General features: G+C 38.2%; 1 protein-coding gene across 13 annotated transcripts in view; it reads right to left on the bottom strand.

Moving 5' to 3' along the window:
* caskin1 (CASK interacting protein 1) overlaps nt 1-21,295 on the bottom strand; it is a 91,697-nt gene that overhangs the window by 31,996 nt on the left and 38,406 nt on the right. For all 13 annotated transcript variants that reach the window (XR_012359190.1, XM_073857166.1, XM_055193023.2 and 10 more), the window contains exons 2-3: nt 12,914-12,965; nt 684-781 (exon numbers count right to left, since the gene is read on the bottom strand). Coding sequence is in view for 12 of the 13 variants with exons in the window: in XM_073857166.1 (XP_073713267.1) it covers nt 684-781; nt 12,914-12,965 (150 nt within the window). In the remaining variant the exon portion in view is untranslated. The remainder of the gene's footprint in view (nt 1-683; nt 782-12,913; nt 12,966-21,295) is intronic.

The following is a 21,295-nucleotide window of genomic DNA, read 5'->3' as shown; positions in this document are numbered from 1 at the left end:
AGTGCATTCAAGCTATACATTTTCTCAGTATGTGTATTGCCTGGGACCTTATCATAGCTAGCACAATTTTTATATCTGTTGAGCCACGGGCACACAAGAGCAAAATAGATGCATTGTTTGGAAGTGGTTTACCAGGCAATGTTGTTCTGACAAAATAGTTCAAGCACTTGATTGATGTTGACTAAAAGATGCCATTTCACAAGACTTTTTTAAGATGTCAAATAAATGTTTGTTGTCCCTAGATAGCATATGTGAAGTTTTAGCTCAAAATACCATCTAGATAATTTATTATAGCATCTTAAAATTGTCACTTTGTAGGTGTGAGCAAAAATGTGCCGTTTTTGGGTGTGTCCTTTTAAATGCAAATGAGCTGATCTCTGCACTAAATTGCAGTGTTGTGGTTGGATAGTGCAGATTAAGGGGCAGTATTATCCCCTTCTGACATCACATGGGAAACCAAATTTCAATGACCTATATTTTTACATGCTTGTGGAGAATGGTTTACCAAAACTTAGTTACTAGGTTGATTTTATTCACATTTTCTAGGTTGATAGAAGCACTGGGGACCCAATCATAGCACTTAAACATGAAAAAAGTCACATTTTCATGGTATGTCCCCTTTAATGCACTGATTTCAGGACGTTAGTTAACAGTTTTCATTGATGTTTTTTTTCTGCTGGTACCTTTCTGGTCTCTGATGTCCACTATGGCCTGAGACTCCAGGAGCAGTGATATAACCTCCACATTCCCATTGAGGGCTGCGTGATGCAGTGGTGAAAATCTGTGAAGAACACACACACACACAATCAATTAATATCAATGCTTTGAGAATCCCATAAACAGGACATTCGAGTCATAAAATTACAAACTCAAAGCTGCCTCCGAGCCACATTCTATCTGTCCATTTTGTATTGTTAACCAAGTATTTAAAGTGCAATGTGGGACTTTTAAAATGATCTCTTGACAGAAATGCAATATACATAACTGGTGTATAAAGACCTTACATAATGAACTGTATTGTTTTTATTACCTTAGAATGAGCCGTTTTTATGTACATACACCACGGGTCTCATTGAAGTCGTCATTATGTTTCTACAGTAGCCCTAAATGGACAAACAGTTCTACAGAGCGCATTTCGTTCCTACATTGTCTCAGACAACGTCATGTTTCTGGCTCCTGTAGCTTCTCTATGTGTTTCAAATTTGAGGGGTGTGCTGTGGACTGAGCTGTTGGTTGCAATTCGCAAAGTCGCTGCTAGATGGCGCTAAAAACCCACACTGGACCTTTAAGAGTGATAGTATCCTGTATCATACACTGCATACATACACACCTAAAAATAAGGTGCTTAAAAGGTTTTAAACAGCGGTGCCATAGAGGAACTATTTTTGGTTCCTCAGAGAACCATTCAGTCGAAGGTTCCTTAAAGGAAAACATCACCGTTTTCAATATTTTACTATGTTCTTACGTCAACTTAAATGCATTAATAAATACCTATATTTTTTCAATGCGTGCACTTAAACTTTGTACCCTGTGTTGTGAATGTGTTAGCATTTAGCTTAGCCCTATTCATTCCTTAGGATCCAAACAGGGATGAATTTAGAAGCCACCAAACACTTCCATGTTTTCCCTATTTAAAGACTGTTATACGAGTAGTTACACACAAAATAAAACGTGGCGATTTTTTAAGCAGATAAAAATGAGAACTATATTGTATGGCAGAAGAGCACTTAGTTTGCAGCACTTCGACCTAAGTGCAAACTAAGTGCTATGGTATGTGTTAATTCATCCAAGTTAAAGTAAGAACATAGTGAAATATTGAAAAACTGTGGTGTTTTCCTTTAAAGAAACATTACCTGTTTATAATCCACAGAACCTTTTACTTAGGCTTTTGTGCTATACCAGAGCTGTAATACAGTACAGAAATTGAATGAAAAAATTTGGATTTCTTCATTAAGTATTTCTTTCAATTACGACCATAAATTAGGAAATAGTTAACAGGAATGGGCAATAGAGAATTATTGCTGACTTGATTGTCGTGCAATCTAATTTCCATCAGGAGAGGGACCACATTTACATCCAGACTTTAATTAATGTACACAGATTGGAACCCAAAGTATAGCTATAAACTGTTTAATCATCTGAATTCAGGGAGATTTACTGAATGGAAAGTGCTAAAGCACGAGAGAGATATTTTTACACAAGCGTGAGCAGTTTGCTCCTTTATTGTATTATTATTGCATCATAAAAGCCGATAGGGATTACCTAGGTTTATGTGTCTTCTGTACCTTTGTGTTTTCCTTACCTTCTTTATCTGTTAATATGATCACCAAACAAACATCTAAAAACCTATTACGTTCAGTCACTATGACATCTGAGCAATACAATGTCTTTGTAGGTCAGAAAGATGCCATGGTTTTCATTTTCTAGCAGTGATTATTATTACTGATATATTATTACTTTCAAGTTGAATTACACACTAGCTATAACTTTTATTGCAGTTTAACTTTATCATTATTCTTAAATTAAACAGGATATTTCAGACGTTTCTTCCGCAATGCATTATGCCGAATAGAAAGGGTAATGGCATGGCATACAGTGGGGTATAACGCTGCGCCCTCAATTTCGAAACTGACGATGATTTTTCTAAGTGGAGGACCAAAAAAGCCCTCATTGGATTTCATTTACAGCTCGTGCTGTGATTGGTGCATGAAATATGCTGTAACCATGGTTACGGTTGAGCAGTCCTTGCTGCCAATGCAACTGTGAATGTAAACCCGTGGAGTGAGAGTGAGACGACCTGGAGCAGAATACTAAACACGGAGGAAACCTGTCTGACCTCTCTCGCTGGCACAAGCATACAGGTTTGCACGATGCCACTGCAGCGGTGCATGCTGGGGGAAGGGTCAGAAAACCCCACTCGCCCCACTGGACCTCCCCCTTCTCTCAGACTCAACATAATCACAACTATGCAATATTCATTGTTTTCCTCACTGTATTATGAGGTCAGATACAGTGAGCCCTGTCTCTTTATGTATGCATGCATGCATGAGGTGAGCTATCTGTCTTTCAGACACATATACACTGCATGACCTACTTTTTTTAATGAGGATACTAAAGCCTTAGGGTTCCCCCAGATGAAGCCATCAGCCTGAATATACCAAACAAGTGTGTCTGATAAGATAAGATCAACACAAGATATTGTTAACATCATCATCATTATCATCATCATCATGTGCTGATAAACAGCAAGAGACAATAAACTTGACTGAAAACATCACGCTTTAAAAGGTTCCTGTTTATGTTGGGTTTCCGCTTAAATGCATCTCACATTTCACAAAAGATCCTGTGAAAATATTAACATCAATTAAAGAAATTCTTATTATTTTATATTTCCTCCTTATGTTTTAATGGAAGTATGCACTTGAGTTTGTGTAATACCAGATGAGTTCAATGTTTTCAAGGTAAGACCTTTTGCACCCTATGAGTTAACATAGCCGATTGACATAAATTTACATATATTTTAATAACAATAATGCATATTTAATTTAATTTAATTATTTCTTGTTTAAATAAGATTTTAATAGGTCAAAATCTCAGATTTTCACTGCGATTTTACTTTACCGTACATACTACATGACTTGACTACATAAGAAATATTATCAAATATAAACCCTTGTGGAATCTGATACTTGAATAACAATTGTGTCTGCAAGGCAGACAATTTAACAAGGCTTTACTAGATTAACATTCACATCCATCACGGGACTCATAATTATGCAGAATTACTAAACATCCGTCTACATCCTCATACAAATACAGTATCGGATTTATGCATACGTTCTAATATGAACAAAAACACCTTTTACTACAGTTGGTTTTCATTATGTGGACACCTGCTGTCCTCCACGTTAACTTCAATGCAAATTTAACAGGCTTGTGTTTGTTAAAATCTAATAAACTACTCGTTCAATCTTGCATAAAGTACTTGGCTTTTGACAAATTGTTCATGCGTACTAATCCAGGAGCCCTTTACTAATACACTGCATCTACATTCATCTCAAACAAAATTTCATCAGACAAGACAATACTACAATGGTAATATCCGTTTCTGGAATATCCACTACAATATATCTCGGTTTCTCTCACTTTCTGATAAAGCAAGATTTCATATCCTTTTATTAAAGGTTGGAGGCAGCACAAACTCCTCTCATAAATCCAAACCTCCACACTGCTCCTCCACAGCTCCCATGTAAGGGTACAATCTGAGGTTAAGAAGAACATTCAGCCTCTTATGAGAACATGTTAGATTTATAAGCATCTCTATTAATGAGTACAGGCGTGCAAGATGGGCGTACTAATGGATGGCATACATTCATGATTTTATAATACACTTATGACATAATATAATAACATTGTCTGCAAGATACGCCATTTTTATGACATAATGATCAAGTTCATTTTTATATATTTATAAGTTGCATTTTGAGCCAGACTTTTATGTTTTCAAAGCAAGCCAGGGTAGCTTTTACTGAAATGATTCATTCTGTTATATTGATTGGCAGCAATAGCAGAATGCTTAGTATATTAAAAGTCATATGACAAACTGCAAGTGCGATACTGCAGAGTTGCAGTTTAGTAAATGAAAAGTCCTAATTTACTTTCTTAGTTTAGAAAGAACAATTAGGACTTTATTAATGATCACTGAGCGTGATGATGGATCCAATAAATGAATTGCATTATTCATTTTACTGTAGCTGTGTGCTTTGGAGGCTTAGCAAGCAGCGGAAGGTTTACAAAAGACATTCTGTGAAGAATATGATCCTCAAAATATAATAATTACACAAAATCGCAGCCTTTCACATTTTATTACCATTCTGAACAGTATCTGTACACACTAAAGATGAAGGTTTTTATTAGGTTATTTGAACCCAACAGCTGGGTTTGTCCATTTTGACCCAATGCTGGGTTATTTTCAACCCAGCATTGGGTCAAAAAGGGACAAACCTATAAATTTTCTTCATGAAGACAGTTAACGAATTAAACAAGTATAAGACTAAATGCATCGGAATAGGAGTTGATTATTTAACAACCCATGGTTGGGTAACAACAACCCAGCATAGGTTTATTTATAACCCAACAATTGGTTTTGTCCAATATTTACTCAACCACACACTCAGAAAAAAGCTACAAGAAGGTACAACAGTTGTCACTGGGGCGATACCTTTTCGAAAAGTACACTTTTGTACCTAAAAGGTGCATATTGGTAACTTAAAGGTACAAATTGGAACCTCAAAGGTACATGTCTGTACCGAAATGGAATATATTATGACGCTTTTCCATTGCATAGTACCCCACAGTTTGGTTTGGGTCAGCTTACTTTTGTGAGCTTTTCCACTGGCTGCAGTACATAGTACCCAATACTTTTTTTAGTACCACCTCGGTTGGGGTTCCAAGCGACCCGAGCTAATACCAAAACGTGATGCGAAAACAATGTAGATTATGGGGGGCCATACAGCTAGAAAATCATACTTCACTTATTAAGCATGCACTTATTAAGCATGCATACTGGTACACACTTATAAACACTCGCATATACTGTACATCTTTACTATTGGATGTTTAAGCAAATACCTATGAAATACGTGTGCATACTAATGTGAAATCAATACCAATACATCTTAAGTTAGAAATGCATACATATACACTTGTGAATAACTTGCATATACATGCAAACTTGATGCACGCATACACCTATAAACACTTGCATATACTGTACATATAAACTTAATGCACGCATTGTAACGTCCCTGGAACAGGTTGGAGGATGCAAGTGCAAAGTTTGAAATAAATAACATTTATTAAATGAAATAACAAAACAAGGTACGATAAATAAGTAGACAGGCAGGAACAGGGACCAAGACATACACTGTGGTAACGACACAAACCGAGACAACGATCCAGCAACTGAACATACAGGTGACCGGGATATATATACACAAAGACTAAATGGTAACAGGTGTAATGATTGATAATCAGTGAAAAGTCCAGATGACAACAATCAGAACAGAAACACGGTTAAAACCGTGACACGCATACACATAAAAATGCTTGAACATACATGTGAACTTGATGCACGCATACCTGTTAAACACTCGCATATACATATAAACTTTCAGTTTCAAAACGGAAGTCATTTCACTATAAAAGTCTCGATGGAGGGGAGGAGCTAAGGTGACCGCAGCTACCACGAAGCAAGAAACCTGAGCCTTATTTGACAGCAGCACAAATTTAACTATTTGACCTGATGCTTTTGATAAAAAGATCGCGACTGGTCCGCACTCACAAATCGGGCTGTTAGAAATCTGTTTCCAGACTGGGCAGGGACACAAACAAGCACAAGACGTTTAAAAAAGCAACGTGTAGGGAATTGAGTCAAAATGGTCTTGGCTTTTAGACCTGCAGTCTGCCTGTGCTATTCCAACCTAACCAGACTGCAAGTGGCATGTTCATGTTATTCCACGCGTTACAATAAATATTAACGGCTCACCCACTGGATATCTGTGGGTACCCACCCGCCCACGTGCAGGACTCTGCCATGGATATGCTTAAATAAAAAATCCCTGTGACCCATCTGGTTAATATTAGGTCTTTATGTCAGATCAACGTTGGATTTTGACGTCGGATGAATGTCGGATTTTGATGTCGGATCAACATCGGATTTTGACATTGGACCATGACGTCGGATCAACGTGGGGTTTTGACGTTGGGTCAACGTCAGGTTTTGACGTTGGGTCAACGTCAGGTTTTGACGTTGGGTCAACGTCAGGTTTTGGCCCCTCATAGTAGATCACTGATCTCCCTTTTAAAGATGAAAAACATCCACATGTTGAGAATCAGGAACACCATGCCAGTTTTTTCCAGACTTGCAGTTTCTGGTGGCACATTCGCGATGCGCACATCCGCAAATATACTTAAATGCAACTTAAATGAGGCTTTGTACAGAAACTGTCATGTGATAAACGTGATGAGCAAACATCTATTCGTAGTGGTCAATTTTAATTTTGTGGCGGTCTGAGAAATAAATGAATGTAAGCATTTCATCAACACTCTCACTTGTATGATGTCACAGCAGTAGGCAGGGCAAATATAACGACACCCCTGTAATCCCTCCCACTCCGAAGTGTTACTAAACTCGATGGAAAAGCTAACCAAGCCAAAGTGAAGTGAGCTGACCCGACCTAAACCGTGAGGTACTATGCAATGGAAAAGCGCCATTTGGACCTTATAAAAAGGTACAATCCCAGTGATAACTTTTGTACCTTTTTTCTAAGAAATGCACTAGCCAAATAATAGCTGAAAATCGCCAATCTTATGGAAACTGTAAGTAAAAGCTCACATGGTTATAGTGGGAGACAGCCTTTAAATACAGCTGGAAGCAATGAACAAGGCCAGACTGAAAATCGACAAGCTCTTCTAGTATGTGGCAAAGACAATCGAGCCCATCTTGTGATAAAAACACAGAGCAGGAGAGATGACCAGGTAAGATTATCTTGAAGAACATCAGAAGCCTCACAGCAGATGGCAGTCATGTTGCAATGTACTTCCAGCTCATTTCAGACAAAGCTTATCTATCTCCGAGTCCTCTGAAAACCTCCTTTTGCTTCTGGGGTTTGCTGGGCCTCAATGAGAGTTTGACGCTATCAGCGGCCGTGACCTTCACACTGAGTGCCTGTGGCACTGATATGTCCTGCCTTCACAAATCTGTCTGAAACACTGCCACAACAAGCCTTTAAATCAGGCCGTAGTGTGCGCCTGTCCAAAGCTGCTTTGTTTTTATGGTTCCTGCAGATGCCTAGAAGAAGATTCTGCCACTGGGTCGGGAATCCTCCAATCAGCCTCATACACCTGACATGATTCACACATTCACTCTTTACTACGTCCAGCTGCTGTTCCTCTTGTGTGTCTTCCTGGACACAAAATGTCCTGAAATACTGAAGGTATTAAATACTTTATAGATATTAAATATTAATTTAGCTTATGTGGATAGGAAATCCACATGTGGATACTATCAAAACATCGCTCTGTTTGTTTGAGCAAGCCAGATGTGTCAAAGCATCTGCATATAACATAGTAAGGCACTCACACAGTAGGCTATAATGGCCTTTCAGAACTTCAATTTAGGACACTCATGTGCAGCGATTTTGAACATTATCTTCATGAATCCTCTCGACCAATAAAAGCGATTGGAGGGATGTGCGCTGACGATAAGAGCTGCTGACATCTGCCTGTTTTTTCTAGGGTGTTTGGCACCACAACCCATCCAAATTGGCAGTTTACTCTGAGAGATGAGGGATCAGCCCACAACCTCATTTTCTCTGCAGCTATATTCTACACTCAGCACGGACGGCATCATTTTATCTCAGTACAGAAAGCAATAGTCTATGGAGAAGGAATTAATGCGCGAGTCATTTATCTTGCTGATTCAAACGAGAGCTCGGGCCTAGCACAAGTGCATGCGTAAATACGCCGGCTTTGGGCTGCGTCGAGGTATCCGGCGGTTTAAAGTTACAGCTTTCATTCTTTTAAAACCCACGAAGCTTAGCTGTGATGATGAATGGTGGCATTGTTCGGTGACAGTGATCAATAGAAGAGATTTTTTAAATTATTTTACAGCTTGGCAGACAATGGCAAAATAAAAAAGACTTTGATCTATAGGATCAGAGCAGGAGGGATTGTAATCCATTTGAGGCTAAAATTGTGTGAATAGTGGGTGTTGTTGTTGTGATACGTCTCCTTTGCTGCCACTTTGGGTAGTTTTGTTAGATTTTGTTTGCCTGTTTGTGCCTGGCTGCATATGTGTGAGAATGCCTGTTTGCTTGCAGGGTGTGCATGTGACAATGTGTGAGCATTTGTGTGTGAGATGCGCAATCTGTGGAGCTTACCAGGTGTGAAAAAAAAGGTTAAAAGCCACTTCTTTCTAAACTAAATCTAGTCCAAATCAGGCCAAGTAATACATTATGTACTGTAGTACTTTTTCTGTGGCTTTGTGTTATTAACAAGTGATTCTGTAGCACGACCAAGAATATACATGTTTATAATTAAGTTTCACAATGTCATTCCAGACCATAGACTGTAAAAAAAGATGGACAACGCTTGTTTACTCTCTTCCATTGGTGAAAAGTGAAGCCGGCAGTGTCCCGATATGACGCTGACATCTTGGGTCTTGCGTCTGCGCAGTAGCGATTTCGGGACCAGTCCTGCGCAGTAATGAGCAGGAAGTAAAGCCGTGAAATCAAGACCCCGCCCTCGCTCTCGCAGATTGCGCATATCACATGATATCACAGCTGTCAATCATGACGTGACACCACTGTTTTTATATCATTAAATAACTAACTAAACACAAACTTATTTTAAAAACAAACACTTGAATTTACATCAGCGTGATAAAAACTACAGTAAATGGCAGAAACCAGCTTCGGAAAAAGATAATTGAAATGTAATTAATTTTTTTAGTTGGTCTCAAGTCTCATTGAATAACATGGGGAGGCGGGCTTTATGACCTATACTGGGACCAGTCACTGGGGGGCGATCGAGACGTTTTGGCTTCACTTTTCAGGGCTTGTGTGGCACGCTTGTTCCAGACATGTATGTGAGGTGTTGTCCACACAAAGGGCCCTTTTGGAGTTAGGTAACCTTCCTGTATCCCTATTTTTCATACCATTGTTTTATTCAGCTGCGTCAACGGAAATAATAGACCATGCAAGCACTAGAAAGGTCCGAGACAATTCAGCTACAATCCAGGTGCCTTCCTGCTCTGTGCCAAGCCACAAACCCCAGAGTCTGCTTTATATCTAAACTCAGACCGCACAACAACAGCACTTTCTTCTTATCAAATGGGATGTACTCGGGTAAAACTTTAAGTGGATGACTAATAATTGATTTGTGCTCCATGCTTTATGTCATCACAATAATCAGTAAAAAATTATATGCTGCCATCAGCCTGGATACAGCAGATATAGGACAAAACATTTTTATAGATACAGTGCATCTCTTTATGATCCTAACACAAACAACACACTACTATCCCTAACACAAGTCTTGATGAGAACATATTTCTGAACCTTGGTCGGCAATACCAATCATAAGTCACATGGGTATATTTGAAGAGTTTGGTTCCAAAACGCGATAAACGCCATTAAAAAAAAGTTACCGCCAAAATCAGTGTTGTATCTGGTCAGTATTAAAAAGTAAATTCTTAATTTTATGCAAAATCCAATATATCCGCCGTGTTATTCTGTCATCTTTTCTCCATTTTTTCCAAAACACAGTAAACGCCAGTCCTCCTTCTCTGCAGAATGCAATAAATCCGCTCAGCAAATCACAGCGCACCATTCCACACATTGTAAACATTAATGGCGGCGCAATACAATACACACAGAATCCTAGTTTTCCTCATCTACTTTGTACTTCGTGATTAATAAACAAACAAAAACAAAATAATACTTTGATGGCAATGATAAACCTGTGGTGGTTTTCTGTGGCGGGGAAGAAATGTAAGCCATCAAAATCGAATAATTTACGTGAGAGGCACTCGGGTGAAGGAAAAATGTCCATTATTTTACTCGTAGTCAACGAAAATCGAGCACAAACAAAACATTTTACAGCTGAACGCTGTCAAAAAAGTTCAGCGACGACGTCCCAAGGATGACAGCAGCAATGACAGTGTTCTTGAAATGACAAAGTGAGTGTTTTGATTAATGCCATTAATGTTTTTTATCAGTGTATATACCACTAGTCAACTAAATGAATAGATGAATGCACATTTGTATATTAATTCAATAGATTAATAACATTTAGAAAAAAACTTTTTGCAGAAAAAAAAACTTTTTTGCCGTTTTCATAATAAATCTTTGAAAATCAATTATGCGTTTGAATTTTTTTATGTTTTTATAACCTAAAGATGCTATGTGAAAGTTTGTAACAGAAAATAGTGGTTTTCATCTTGTCACTTTCTTGTTATAGAAAAACACATTTTACCTAAATTAGTCAAAATGGATTTATTGCGTTTTGGAACCAAACTCTTTATTTGTAGGGTCTAAGTTATAAAAAAATCATTAGGTTATTAAGTAAAGATCATGTTTCATGAAGATATTTTTTAAATATCATACTGTAAAAATATAAAAAATGCATTTATCATTAGTAATATGTGTTGCTAAGGATTTCATATGGACAACTTTAAAGGCATTTTTCTAAATATTTAGATTTTTACACCCTCAGATTCCAGATTTTCAAATAGTTGTATCTCAGCCAAATATTGTCCTACCCTAACAAACCATACATCAATGGAAACTTTATTTATTCAGCTTTCAGATAATGTTTAAAACTAATTTTTATAAAATTAACCCTTATGACTGGTTTTGTGGTCCAGACAGGGTCACATTGGTATGTCATATACTGTCATAATGCAGTTTGACTTCATCAGCAATAAAGATTATATAGAAATTAGTGCTGCACAATTAATCGCATCGCAATCGCAATGTCAGCCTGTGCAATTATATGACAGCAAAATGTTGCAATTATATTACATAAATAAATGTGAGGACTTGTTAACACAAACTTTCTGATAACAGTTTGATGAATTTCCTTGCTGTTTAACAAAAGAAAGAAAAACAAACAAAAAAGGCAGTGCACCGTGTGGCATGCACGTGTGGTGTGCGTCGTCACTTATACCAGAGCGAAGATGGATGCAGAGGAGGTTGACAGTGATCTGGTAGCAAAAAAAAAAAACTATGTCTGTTGTATGGTGGATTTAGGATTACTGACACTGAGCAGTTGCTACATCACGTGGCAATACGAAAACATTTCTAGTTTTACAAATACACATTTAGCTAAACTGTGTGTGGATTTTCCTTAAAACCCATCAAGTTGACTCATGATACCATTTAGTATAATCGCACATCGCAATATTAGCAGCACTAACCGCAATGGGAAAAATTACCCAAATCGTGCAGCCCTAATAGAAATTATATTTTGAAATTAGGGCCGGGACTTTAACGCGTTAATTAAGATTAATTAATTACACAAAAAATAATGCGTTAAACATTTTTAATGCATTTTAATCACACTTATTTTTGCACCGCGAAACATTTCTCATTGGATGAGTTTCGGCGGACCGAATATACTGGAGCACCAACTAGCGTTCATCATGACTTCAGACAACAACAAACCACAGTGAACATGAACGAAGAAGCTGATGAGATCGCTTTGGTTGGCCCCGTGGATGGGAAATGTTTTTTATAAAAAACGAACGGATGGAAGCGTCGATAAGAGCATGGTTGTGTGTAAGCTATGCAACAAGGAATTCGCATATCACCGCAGCACATCGAGCCTCAAGTATCATCTCAATGCAAAACATCTAGTAGCTAGCGTGGACGTTAGCCCGACTCCGAGTACAACGACTTGGTTGAACAAAAATAAACAATATTTTGTTGCTTAAGCTTATTCAGTCATTATTCATGGTATACTAAAAATCCATGTTAAAAAATAACTTCTCAATGTTCTCAGGTCAAATATTTAAATGTGATTAAAATGTGATTAATTTTGATTAATTAATTACAAAGCCTCTAATTAATTAGATTAATTTTTTTAATCGAGTCCCGGCCCTATTTGAAATATACAGCGGCACCAAAAAACTGTGTGCAGGGGAACTGGGAAAGGGAACAGATGACACCAAGAAGAGCAAGTGAAAAAACTCTAAAACACTGTCATGAGTTATTTAACAACAAGTGCACGTAAGCTCTAGATCTCTGACACACCCGGAGGAAATTTGGCAGGCGGACAGAAATAAACCCTGATCATGTTTACAAGACTCTGCAGCAGAGTTCCATAAAAAGTCCTTATATGTCCCACTCACCCATCAGTGTCCTGAAAGTTGACGTTCACCTTTTTGGCAGAGCCCAGCAACTCTAAAAGAAGAAGAAGAGAGAAACAAAAATAAATATTTGACTATTTTACAAAACTCTGGCTTCATATATGGCACAGCTATTGCAACAACATGCAATATTTCCATAAATGACTTCTTGTAAATTTATAATAGGATGCTTGAATGTCTTATTTTGCAATGGAAAAGATTGTCGCTATGAGGACTCACCGTCTGAGCACGAATCCTATAATCTTATTTTGTCTCTATGTCGGCTTATTGTTTTCTTTTTTCTCACTTAATAAAGCTTTAACTTTTTATCCCTATGTAGAGAATTCACTGAAGTTAGCATGCATGAAGGGCTAATTTTGTGGCTAATTGTATTTTGTTCAATTTTGGGATGTATGGTTGCCTAGCGACTAGAAGTTAGAGTTGCAAAACCACCCTATGTGAGCTAAAGACTTGAAATTTCACACGAAAGTCCCTCTTCTCATCGAGAACCAATTATAATAGCTATTTGTGAATTCATTTACTTAAGATCGCACCCTAAACAACTAACAGTTACACAGTGGCAAAAGTCGCAACCAGTTACCACAATAGGCAATGAAAATAAAGGTGGTACTAAACGACTAGTGTGGTTTTTTGATTCAATATTATAAATATCCAAAACAATATAATCACCCCTGGCAGAAACAACAGAAACTCTTTTAGCGTCATCCGCACTTTTAAGGCTAAACACCACGACCACTTTTAGCTTCATCCATGTGGAACTGCATACAGTAAAAGACAAACTGTACAATATCTCATCAGATGTACCATTTCCTCACTTTTGTAAATCGCATTGGATAAAAGCGTCTACTGAATGCTTAAATGTAAATGTAGATAGGGAAGACCGAAGTGGCTGTCCCAAGGGGCCTCTCTCTCCATCATCTCGCCTCATAACAGAGATCAACTTTACAGCCATAAAGCAGACACTATAGAGTTTATACTGTACTTTAACAATAGCTTTCATTGAGCAAAAGAGCTTTCAGAAGTGTTCATACTAGTTGAAACTCTTGCAGGTTAAGGTAGTTAATAAGTCTGTACACCAACATAGTTGATCATCAATTCAGCAGGCACCACAGCTTCCTTTCATCAAAACATGTGAGATTTCACAGATTTAACTATTCTGAAGGTGATAAAACCTTTCGCACCTGGTAAATGGGTTTCTATGTGGGCTATAATATGAGCAGTGAAAGTTGCAAGCAGATCAGAATGTCATACAAGGTCCATTTTCCATCTGGATTAATGCTGCTTGCCGTCAACTACATCAGTCAGACTGAATCCAGGACTGTTTTTAACAGCTGCTGCTGAGCATGACAGAACATCTGCATGTCCTTTTCTAGCATATTTTTCACTTTTTTACCTCTCAGGAGGACAGGCTTGATATGTTCAAACAGAGTGATGAGAACTGATATTATATATAACATACTGTAGGGATGAGCTGAGTCTGCAGCCAGTGGAAGCAAGTGGTTGATCTATTTCAAGACACAAAGGTTACAGAGGAGCATTGCTATCTATAGTAAGCCTTTGTGTTCTGTCTCTTGGACCATCCGTGCATCATCCTTTTGGCCTGTAATGGACCTCAACAATCTCAAAAGACCCAGTTTATGAAAACCAAGCTAAAATCTCTTTTTGTGGTTTACTGTTTTTAACATAAAATCTTCCTAGACTTGAAAATATGCCCGCTAGGTTGTAATTTAACCCCAAAATGCTGGGTTGTTTTAACCCATTGTTGGGTAAAATATAAACATTTTCTGGGTTAACTTTTACTCAGCTACTGGTCTCGTCCTTTTTGACCCAACAAAGGGTTAAAAATAACCCAGTATGTTTAAGAGTGTACATAATGTAAAGAACATTCTGTGACAACATAACCTTGATGTCTTTAATACTACATAAGTAAGGTCACGTGAAATATTGAAATTAAAGTTAATTTTTTTTGTTTTTTACATTTTTATGAGACTTTATCTTGAATTTCACAGACAATGTCACATACACTCACCTAAAGGTTATAAGGAACACCATACTAATACTGTGTTTGACCCCCTTTCGCCTTCAGAACTGCTTTAATTCCTTGTGGCATTGATTCAACAAGGTGCTAAGAGCATTCTTTAGAAATGTTGGCCCATATTGATAGGATAGCATTTTGCAGTTGATGGAGATTTGTGGGATGCACATCCAGGGCACGAAGCTCCCGTTCCACCACATCCCAAAGATGCTCTATTGGGTTGAGATCTGGTGACTGTGGGGGCCATTTAAGTACAGTGAACTCATTGTCATGTTCAAGAAACCAATTTGAATTGATTGGAGCTTTGTGACATGATGCATTATCCTGCTGGAAGTAGCCATCAGAGGATGGGTACATGGTGGTCATAAAGGGATGGACATGGTCAGAAACAATGCTCAGGTAGGCATTTAAACAATGCCCAATTGGCACTAAGGGGCATTAAGTGTGCCAAGAAAACATCCCCCACACAATTACACCACCACCACCACCACCAGCCTGCACAGTGGTAACAAGGCATGATGGGTCCATGTTCTCATTCTGTTTACGCCAAATTATGACTCGACCATCTGAATGTCTCAACAGAAATCAAGACTCATCAGACCAGGCAACATTTTTCCAGTCTTCAACTGTCCAATTTTTGGTGAGCTTTGGTGCAAATTGTAGCCCTTTTCCCTATTTGTAGTGGAGATGAGTGGTATCCGGTGGGGTCTTCTGCTGTTGTAGCCCATCCGCCTCAAGGTTGTGCGTGTTGTGGCTTCACAAATGCTTTGCTGCATACCTCGGTTGTAACGAGTGGTTATTTCAGTCTAAGTTGCTCTTCTATCAGCTTGAATCAGTCGGCCCATTCTCCTCTGACCTCTAGCATCAACAAGGCTTTTTCGCCCACAGGACTGACGCACACTGGATGTTTCACACCATTCTTTGTAAACCCTAGAAATAGTTGTGCGTGAAAATCCCAGTAACTAAGCAGATTGTGAAATACTCAGACCGGACCGTCTGGCACCAACAACCATGCCACACTCAAAATTGCTTAAATCACCTTTCTTTCCTATTCTGACATTCAGTTTGGATTTCAGGAGATTGTCTTGACCAGGACCACACCCCTAAATGCAACTGCCATGTGATTGGTTGATTAGATAATTGCATTAATGAGAAATTGAACAGGTGTTCCTAATAATCCTTTAGGTGAGTGTATTTTTATGTAGACTTATATAGGAGCTTTTGTGTTTCACAATAATGAGAGTTTTTTTTAAATCATAAGGAAGATGTGAAGTTCACTGCTCATTATTCTTCCAAGGCCCTTAAGTTAATAAAAAACATGAATATTAAACACACTGCATAATGAAGGGTAAACATCAGCTTTTACACAGATAAACATTTTGTGGTAATGAAAAGTAATACAAACAGTTTTACACACACTGTAGATGTAAACTCAGCCTCAGTGTCTCTTAGGACTTATATTTCTTTAGATCTTTTTATAGTGTTTACAGTTAACCCAATGGGCCCGAAAGTAAAAAATGTGGGTCAGTGAAATCTAGCCCTCAAAGATTACATCACACAAACTCGCTCAGAGCCAACACAGATCTGTGTTGCTTTGTTGTATGAAAACATTTAGTGGTACAAATATGAGCCTGGAGATGTTTGCTACACCGACAAAAGCTGGAATTTTGCCTTTCTGTAAAAATTTATGAGACTCCATAATGAAGCAAAACAAAACAGGGCTAAACTAGAATCTCAGCATGTACTATTATTGACTGCAGCACTGTATGTAAGGTAAACAACAGCTGTGAAGCCTGTCCTGCTGAAAAAAAAGACCTAATGTGGTGTTTGCTGGTTTTAGCTGTTCTCTTAGCATAGACAACATGGCCTTCAGTTTATTTGCCTATTTTCCAAGCTGGTCTTAGTTGATATACTGTAGTTGTTGCTGTAGCTCATTTGGTACACAGGTATGGGATTAACCCTGGATAAAATTAAGAGTTTGGTTCCAAAACGCGATAAACGCCTTTTTTAGGAACTTACAAATCAAAATCAGTATTGTATCAGGTCAGTATTAAAAAGTCAATTCTTCATTTTATGCTAAATCTGATATCCGAATGCAATAAATCCGCTCAACAAATCACAGCGCACCATTCCAAACATTGTAAACAATGATGCTAGTCAACTAAATGAATATAACATGGCAAAGATGAATGCACATTTATATATTGATTCAATAGATTTATAGCATTTTGGGAAAAAAAGTTCATGGATTTATTGCATTTTGCGGACAAAATAATCAGTTTTTATAATAAATCTTTAAAAATCATATTATGGATTTGAATTTTTTATGTTTTTTATAAACTAAAGATGCTATGTGAACGTTTGTAACAGAAAATAGTGGTTTTCATCTTGTCACTTTCTTGGTATAGAAAACACGTTTTTACCCAAATTAGTCAAAATAGATTTATTGCGTTTTGGAACCAAACTCTTCAAATGATTAATATGTATATCTTCAATGCAGCTTATACACCAGCAGGTGTTTATCTGCTCTTGGTTGCAGAATAGTGTCCAAAACCCATCTAGCTCATCATAACATATCAGTTTAACCAGATAACCAATTCTGTCTGGTTAAAGCTGGGTTTTGTTGTCAGGTGGCACACGCTCCTCACATAAATAACAACAGTAATCTCACACCTGAAATGACTGAATGAATGAAGTTTCCAACACAAGCACAAAAGATTGACTGCCTAACAAATCGAACACACCCCAGCCATCTCCTCTTAAGGGACGGTGACAAGCTCTTCTTTGTTGCACAGAACTAAAATATTGGTGCGGACAAAAGAGTCAGATGCCCTAATAGAAAAATCAAAGAGCCGACCAGGACCGTAGACAGCAACTTAAATGTAAAACACAAAATGCTGCCCAGCTTTGATTGATTCTGCATATCCGTTGTTCCAGACTGAAGAATGTTACAAGCTGACTGTTTCTCTGTGACTCATCTCTTATTGAAGTCAATACCAAGTGAAGCAAAAGTGTAGGGTGACATGCGGAAAACACTGGGTGAAGGGTCATTGAGAAAGCTCTGTAAAACATTGATTGTCCAGAAACTTTGTAGAGCGACATGCAGTTGTTCGAATTTCTGAGACAAATCAGAGATCTGGATGCCAGATGATGCCAGTTAAAAAAAGTGTAAGAAGAAAAATGCATCTTATAGAACTGCAGCTGTGGTCTCTTAATCTGAAATAGATATTAAAATGTCTGAAACACAGGCCTCAAGCTTTCCCACAAAGAAAAATGAAGCATTGTGCTAATAAAGTTAAATAAATCTACTCATCTATGTACTGTATTATAGAAATTCACAGCCTTTCTTGTCTTACAGTAATGCTTTTCATAGGACACAATTGTGGCCGTACTACAATAAAGCGCAGGCATAGTATGTACAGTTGAACTAAAATTAGTTAATCTCACTTTATTGGATAGAAAAGTATAGCCACCATCAGTTTAAGGGGGCTAATTTAAAGGGATAGTTCCCCCTAAAAAAATCAAAATTCTGTCAACATTTACTCACCCTTGTGTTGTGCTAAACCTGTATGAATCAGGGTTACCGCCTTAACTAGGTCGTCCAAAAGAATTATAAAAAATTTCGCTGCACAAAAGGCCATCAAGTGCATCTTGGAGAATAGCGCAGACACGCTTCACACCGCGAGCGGGCACACGTGCCACATGGCCAAAATGAGAGGAAGACGTGGCCCATCACTGTCTGTCTGGAGGACAACTAGCCAGTTGATAAAACATCTCGGAGAATAGAGCGGACGCGCTTCACACCGCGAGCGTGCACACGCACCACACGGCCGAAATGAGAGCTGTGGTCCGTCACTGTATGGAGGATAGCCAGTTGATAAAACGCGTGTCCGTGAGAACTGTAAGTGGACTTATGTTTTGGGTTTATTTAAGCCTGGTATTGTATTAGTCTATATTTCTTGCAAATTTAAAGTAAGTTAGCTGTTGATTTTGTTGTTTGAGCAAACTGCTAGCTAGGTTGCACGTGCCTGTTGTTTCAATATAATTGTTGAGCGCTCTTGCTCACGTTATTTATGTGCATTATTTACATGCTACAGTAGTTACACTCCTTTAAGACTTTAGTTTCTCTTCATCACGCAGCTATTCCCGTTGGAGTCTGTTAAAACATTTAATTCATTAATAATCAAGTATGTGTTCATTTTCTGTCATAGTTTATTCAAAATTAAGAATTTTATTTGAGTGTTTTTACTAAAAATATTTTAATTTTCATCATGACATGTACGATTCGCCCCTTTGACTGCCACACCCCCCAGCACCAAATCACCTTAACTAACATATTTTCTGCGGGAAACCCTGTGAATTTCTGTTGGATACAAAATAAGATATTTTGATTAATGATGGTAAGCAGGCAGTTGATGTACCCATTGATTTCTACAGTAGGAAAAACAAAAAACTATGGAAGTGAATGGGTACCGTCAACTGTGTGTTTACCATCATTTATCAAAATATCTTATTCTGTATTCAACCGAAGAAAGAACAGCATATCGATTTAGAACAACATGAAAGTGAGTAAATGATAACAGAATTTTTATTTTTAGGTGAACTATCCCTTTTAATTAGCCCCTTTACGCTGACAGTGGCTATACTTTACTGAGCTACAGCAACACCTATATCATCTAAGACCAGCTTGATTTGTTAAAGACCAGCATGGACTGGCTAGGAAACCAGGCAAATAAACCGAAGGCCAGTTTGTCCATGCCAAAAGAACAGCTAAAACCAGCAAACACCACATTAGGTGGTTTAACCTGGTTTTTTTCTCAGCAGGACAGACTATAACTTTTGCACCATATCGCCATTGGGTCAATTGACTTCAAACTTTAAACTTCTTGCTAAATTGTACCTGCCTGACAGCCCAACTTACTTATAAATCATTATTATATGCTTACTTTGTGATTTTTTTATGTTCAGTAACTGATTTACTTTTTTAACCAAAGTTTGCAGCTTTAATGATATACTGCACCATTTTTGTGTTCCTGTAGCCCAGGGGTGTCCAAACTGCGAAAGGGCCGGTGTCCTGCAGACACACCTGCTAGAAAGTTTCTAGTCTGCCTAGTAAGACATTAGGTGTGTTCGACTTCATGCAGCGCTGCGCAGACCGATCGGCAGCTGACTTGAAGCAGTGCATTCCGGTTAGTATTTTTGTCCGACTTCAGCTGGCGCTGCAGGCACGTGATTGTGTCATATGGTTTTTAAGTACCGCGAGAGCGGTTCGAGATCAGCTGCCTGAGTAAGCCAGCACAGTTCACGAAGAGGAGCTGCACGGGCTGTAATGACGACACAGCTGTTTCACGATTGGTCGGATTCACCACATGACAACAATCACGTGTATTTCGTGTTTATTTTCACGCCCTCAGTTCCACAAATGCTCACAAATCTGTATTTTTATAACAGTTAAAGCTATTTTCATGTAGTCGCGATGTTATATTGTGTCATCTTCATCAAAATAAAATGGATAAAAAACGTAGACCCCACTACATTGGTATTTAAATAATATATGCTTATGTTGAACTCTTTATTCTTGTAAAACACTGCTGTAAGCCTCTTCAGTTCCACTCATGCTCATACACGGACATTCAAAACAGTATAATTCACTTTTTATGTAATTTACATCTTACAAATCATGTTTAATGCGATTAAGCAAGCAAACGGCACGTGATCAGCCATGCCTGACGTAAATGCAGCAAGCTACGAGAACCACAGCGCGTCCGACTTCACGTCTCCGTTTTCAGCTCCTCCCCGCCTGCACGCGGCTAATCTCGCCGATCGGTTACATCCAGCCACAGCCGATGTCGAACACACCTATTGATTAGCTGGATCAGGTGTGTTTGATTTGGGTTGGAGCACCGGCCCTCCAGGAGCAGCCAGGATTGGACATCCCTGATGTAGCCCAATTGGTAGAGTATCACATTTGAGCACATGGAACAGACATACTGATAAAAATGTTGTTTACTCGTCAAATCCACTGTAAGTCATTTTGGATAAAAGCCTTTGGCAAATGCGTAAATGTAAATGTAATTAAGACATAACTATGACTTTTTTTAAAGGAATCCCTCATACTTCAAAGCTCAATGAAAACAACACTAAGAAGCAATTCTAAATCTTGCAGTGAAGAAAAACATTAAAAATCAAAAAGGTAGAATACAAAGCTCAATTTTTATTGGCTTGCAGGTATTGATTGGTGCCTCTGGCAGAGCTAAGGTAAGGTGGCATGTGGGGAAAGCCAACCAGGATTAAAATAAACTTAGCAATAACACTCTTTTATAACTCAA

This window comes from Misgurnus anguillicaudatus, chromosome 19 (assembly GCF_027580225.2).
Source record: "Misgurnus anguillicaudatus chromosome 19, ASM2758022v2, whole genome shotgun sequence".
In the NCBI taxonomy this organism is placed as follows: Eukaryota; Metazoa; Chordata; class Actinopteri; order Cypriniformes; family Cobitidae; genus Misgurnus; species Misgurnus anguillicaudatus.
This window is presented reverse-complemented; position numbering and strand designations above follow the sequence as displayed.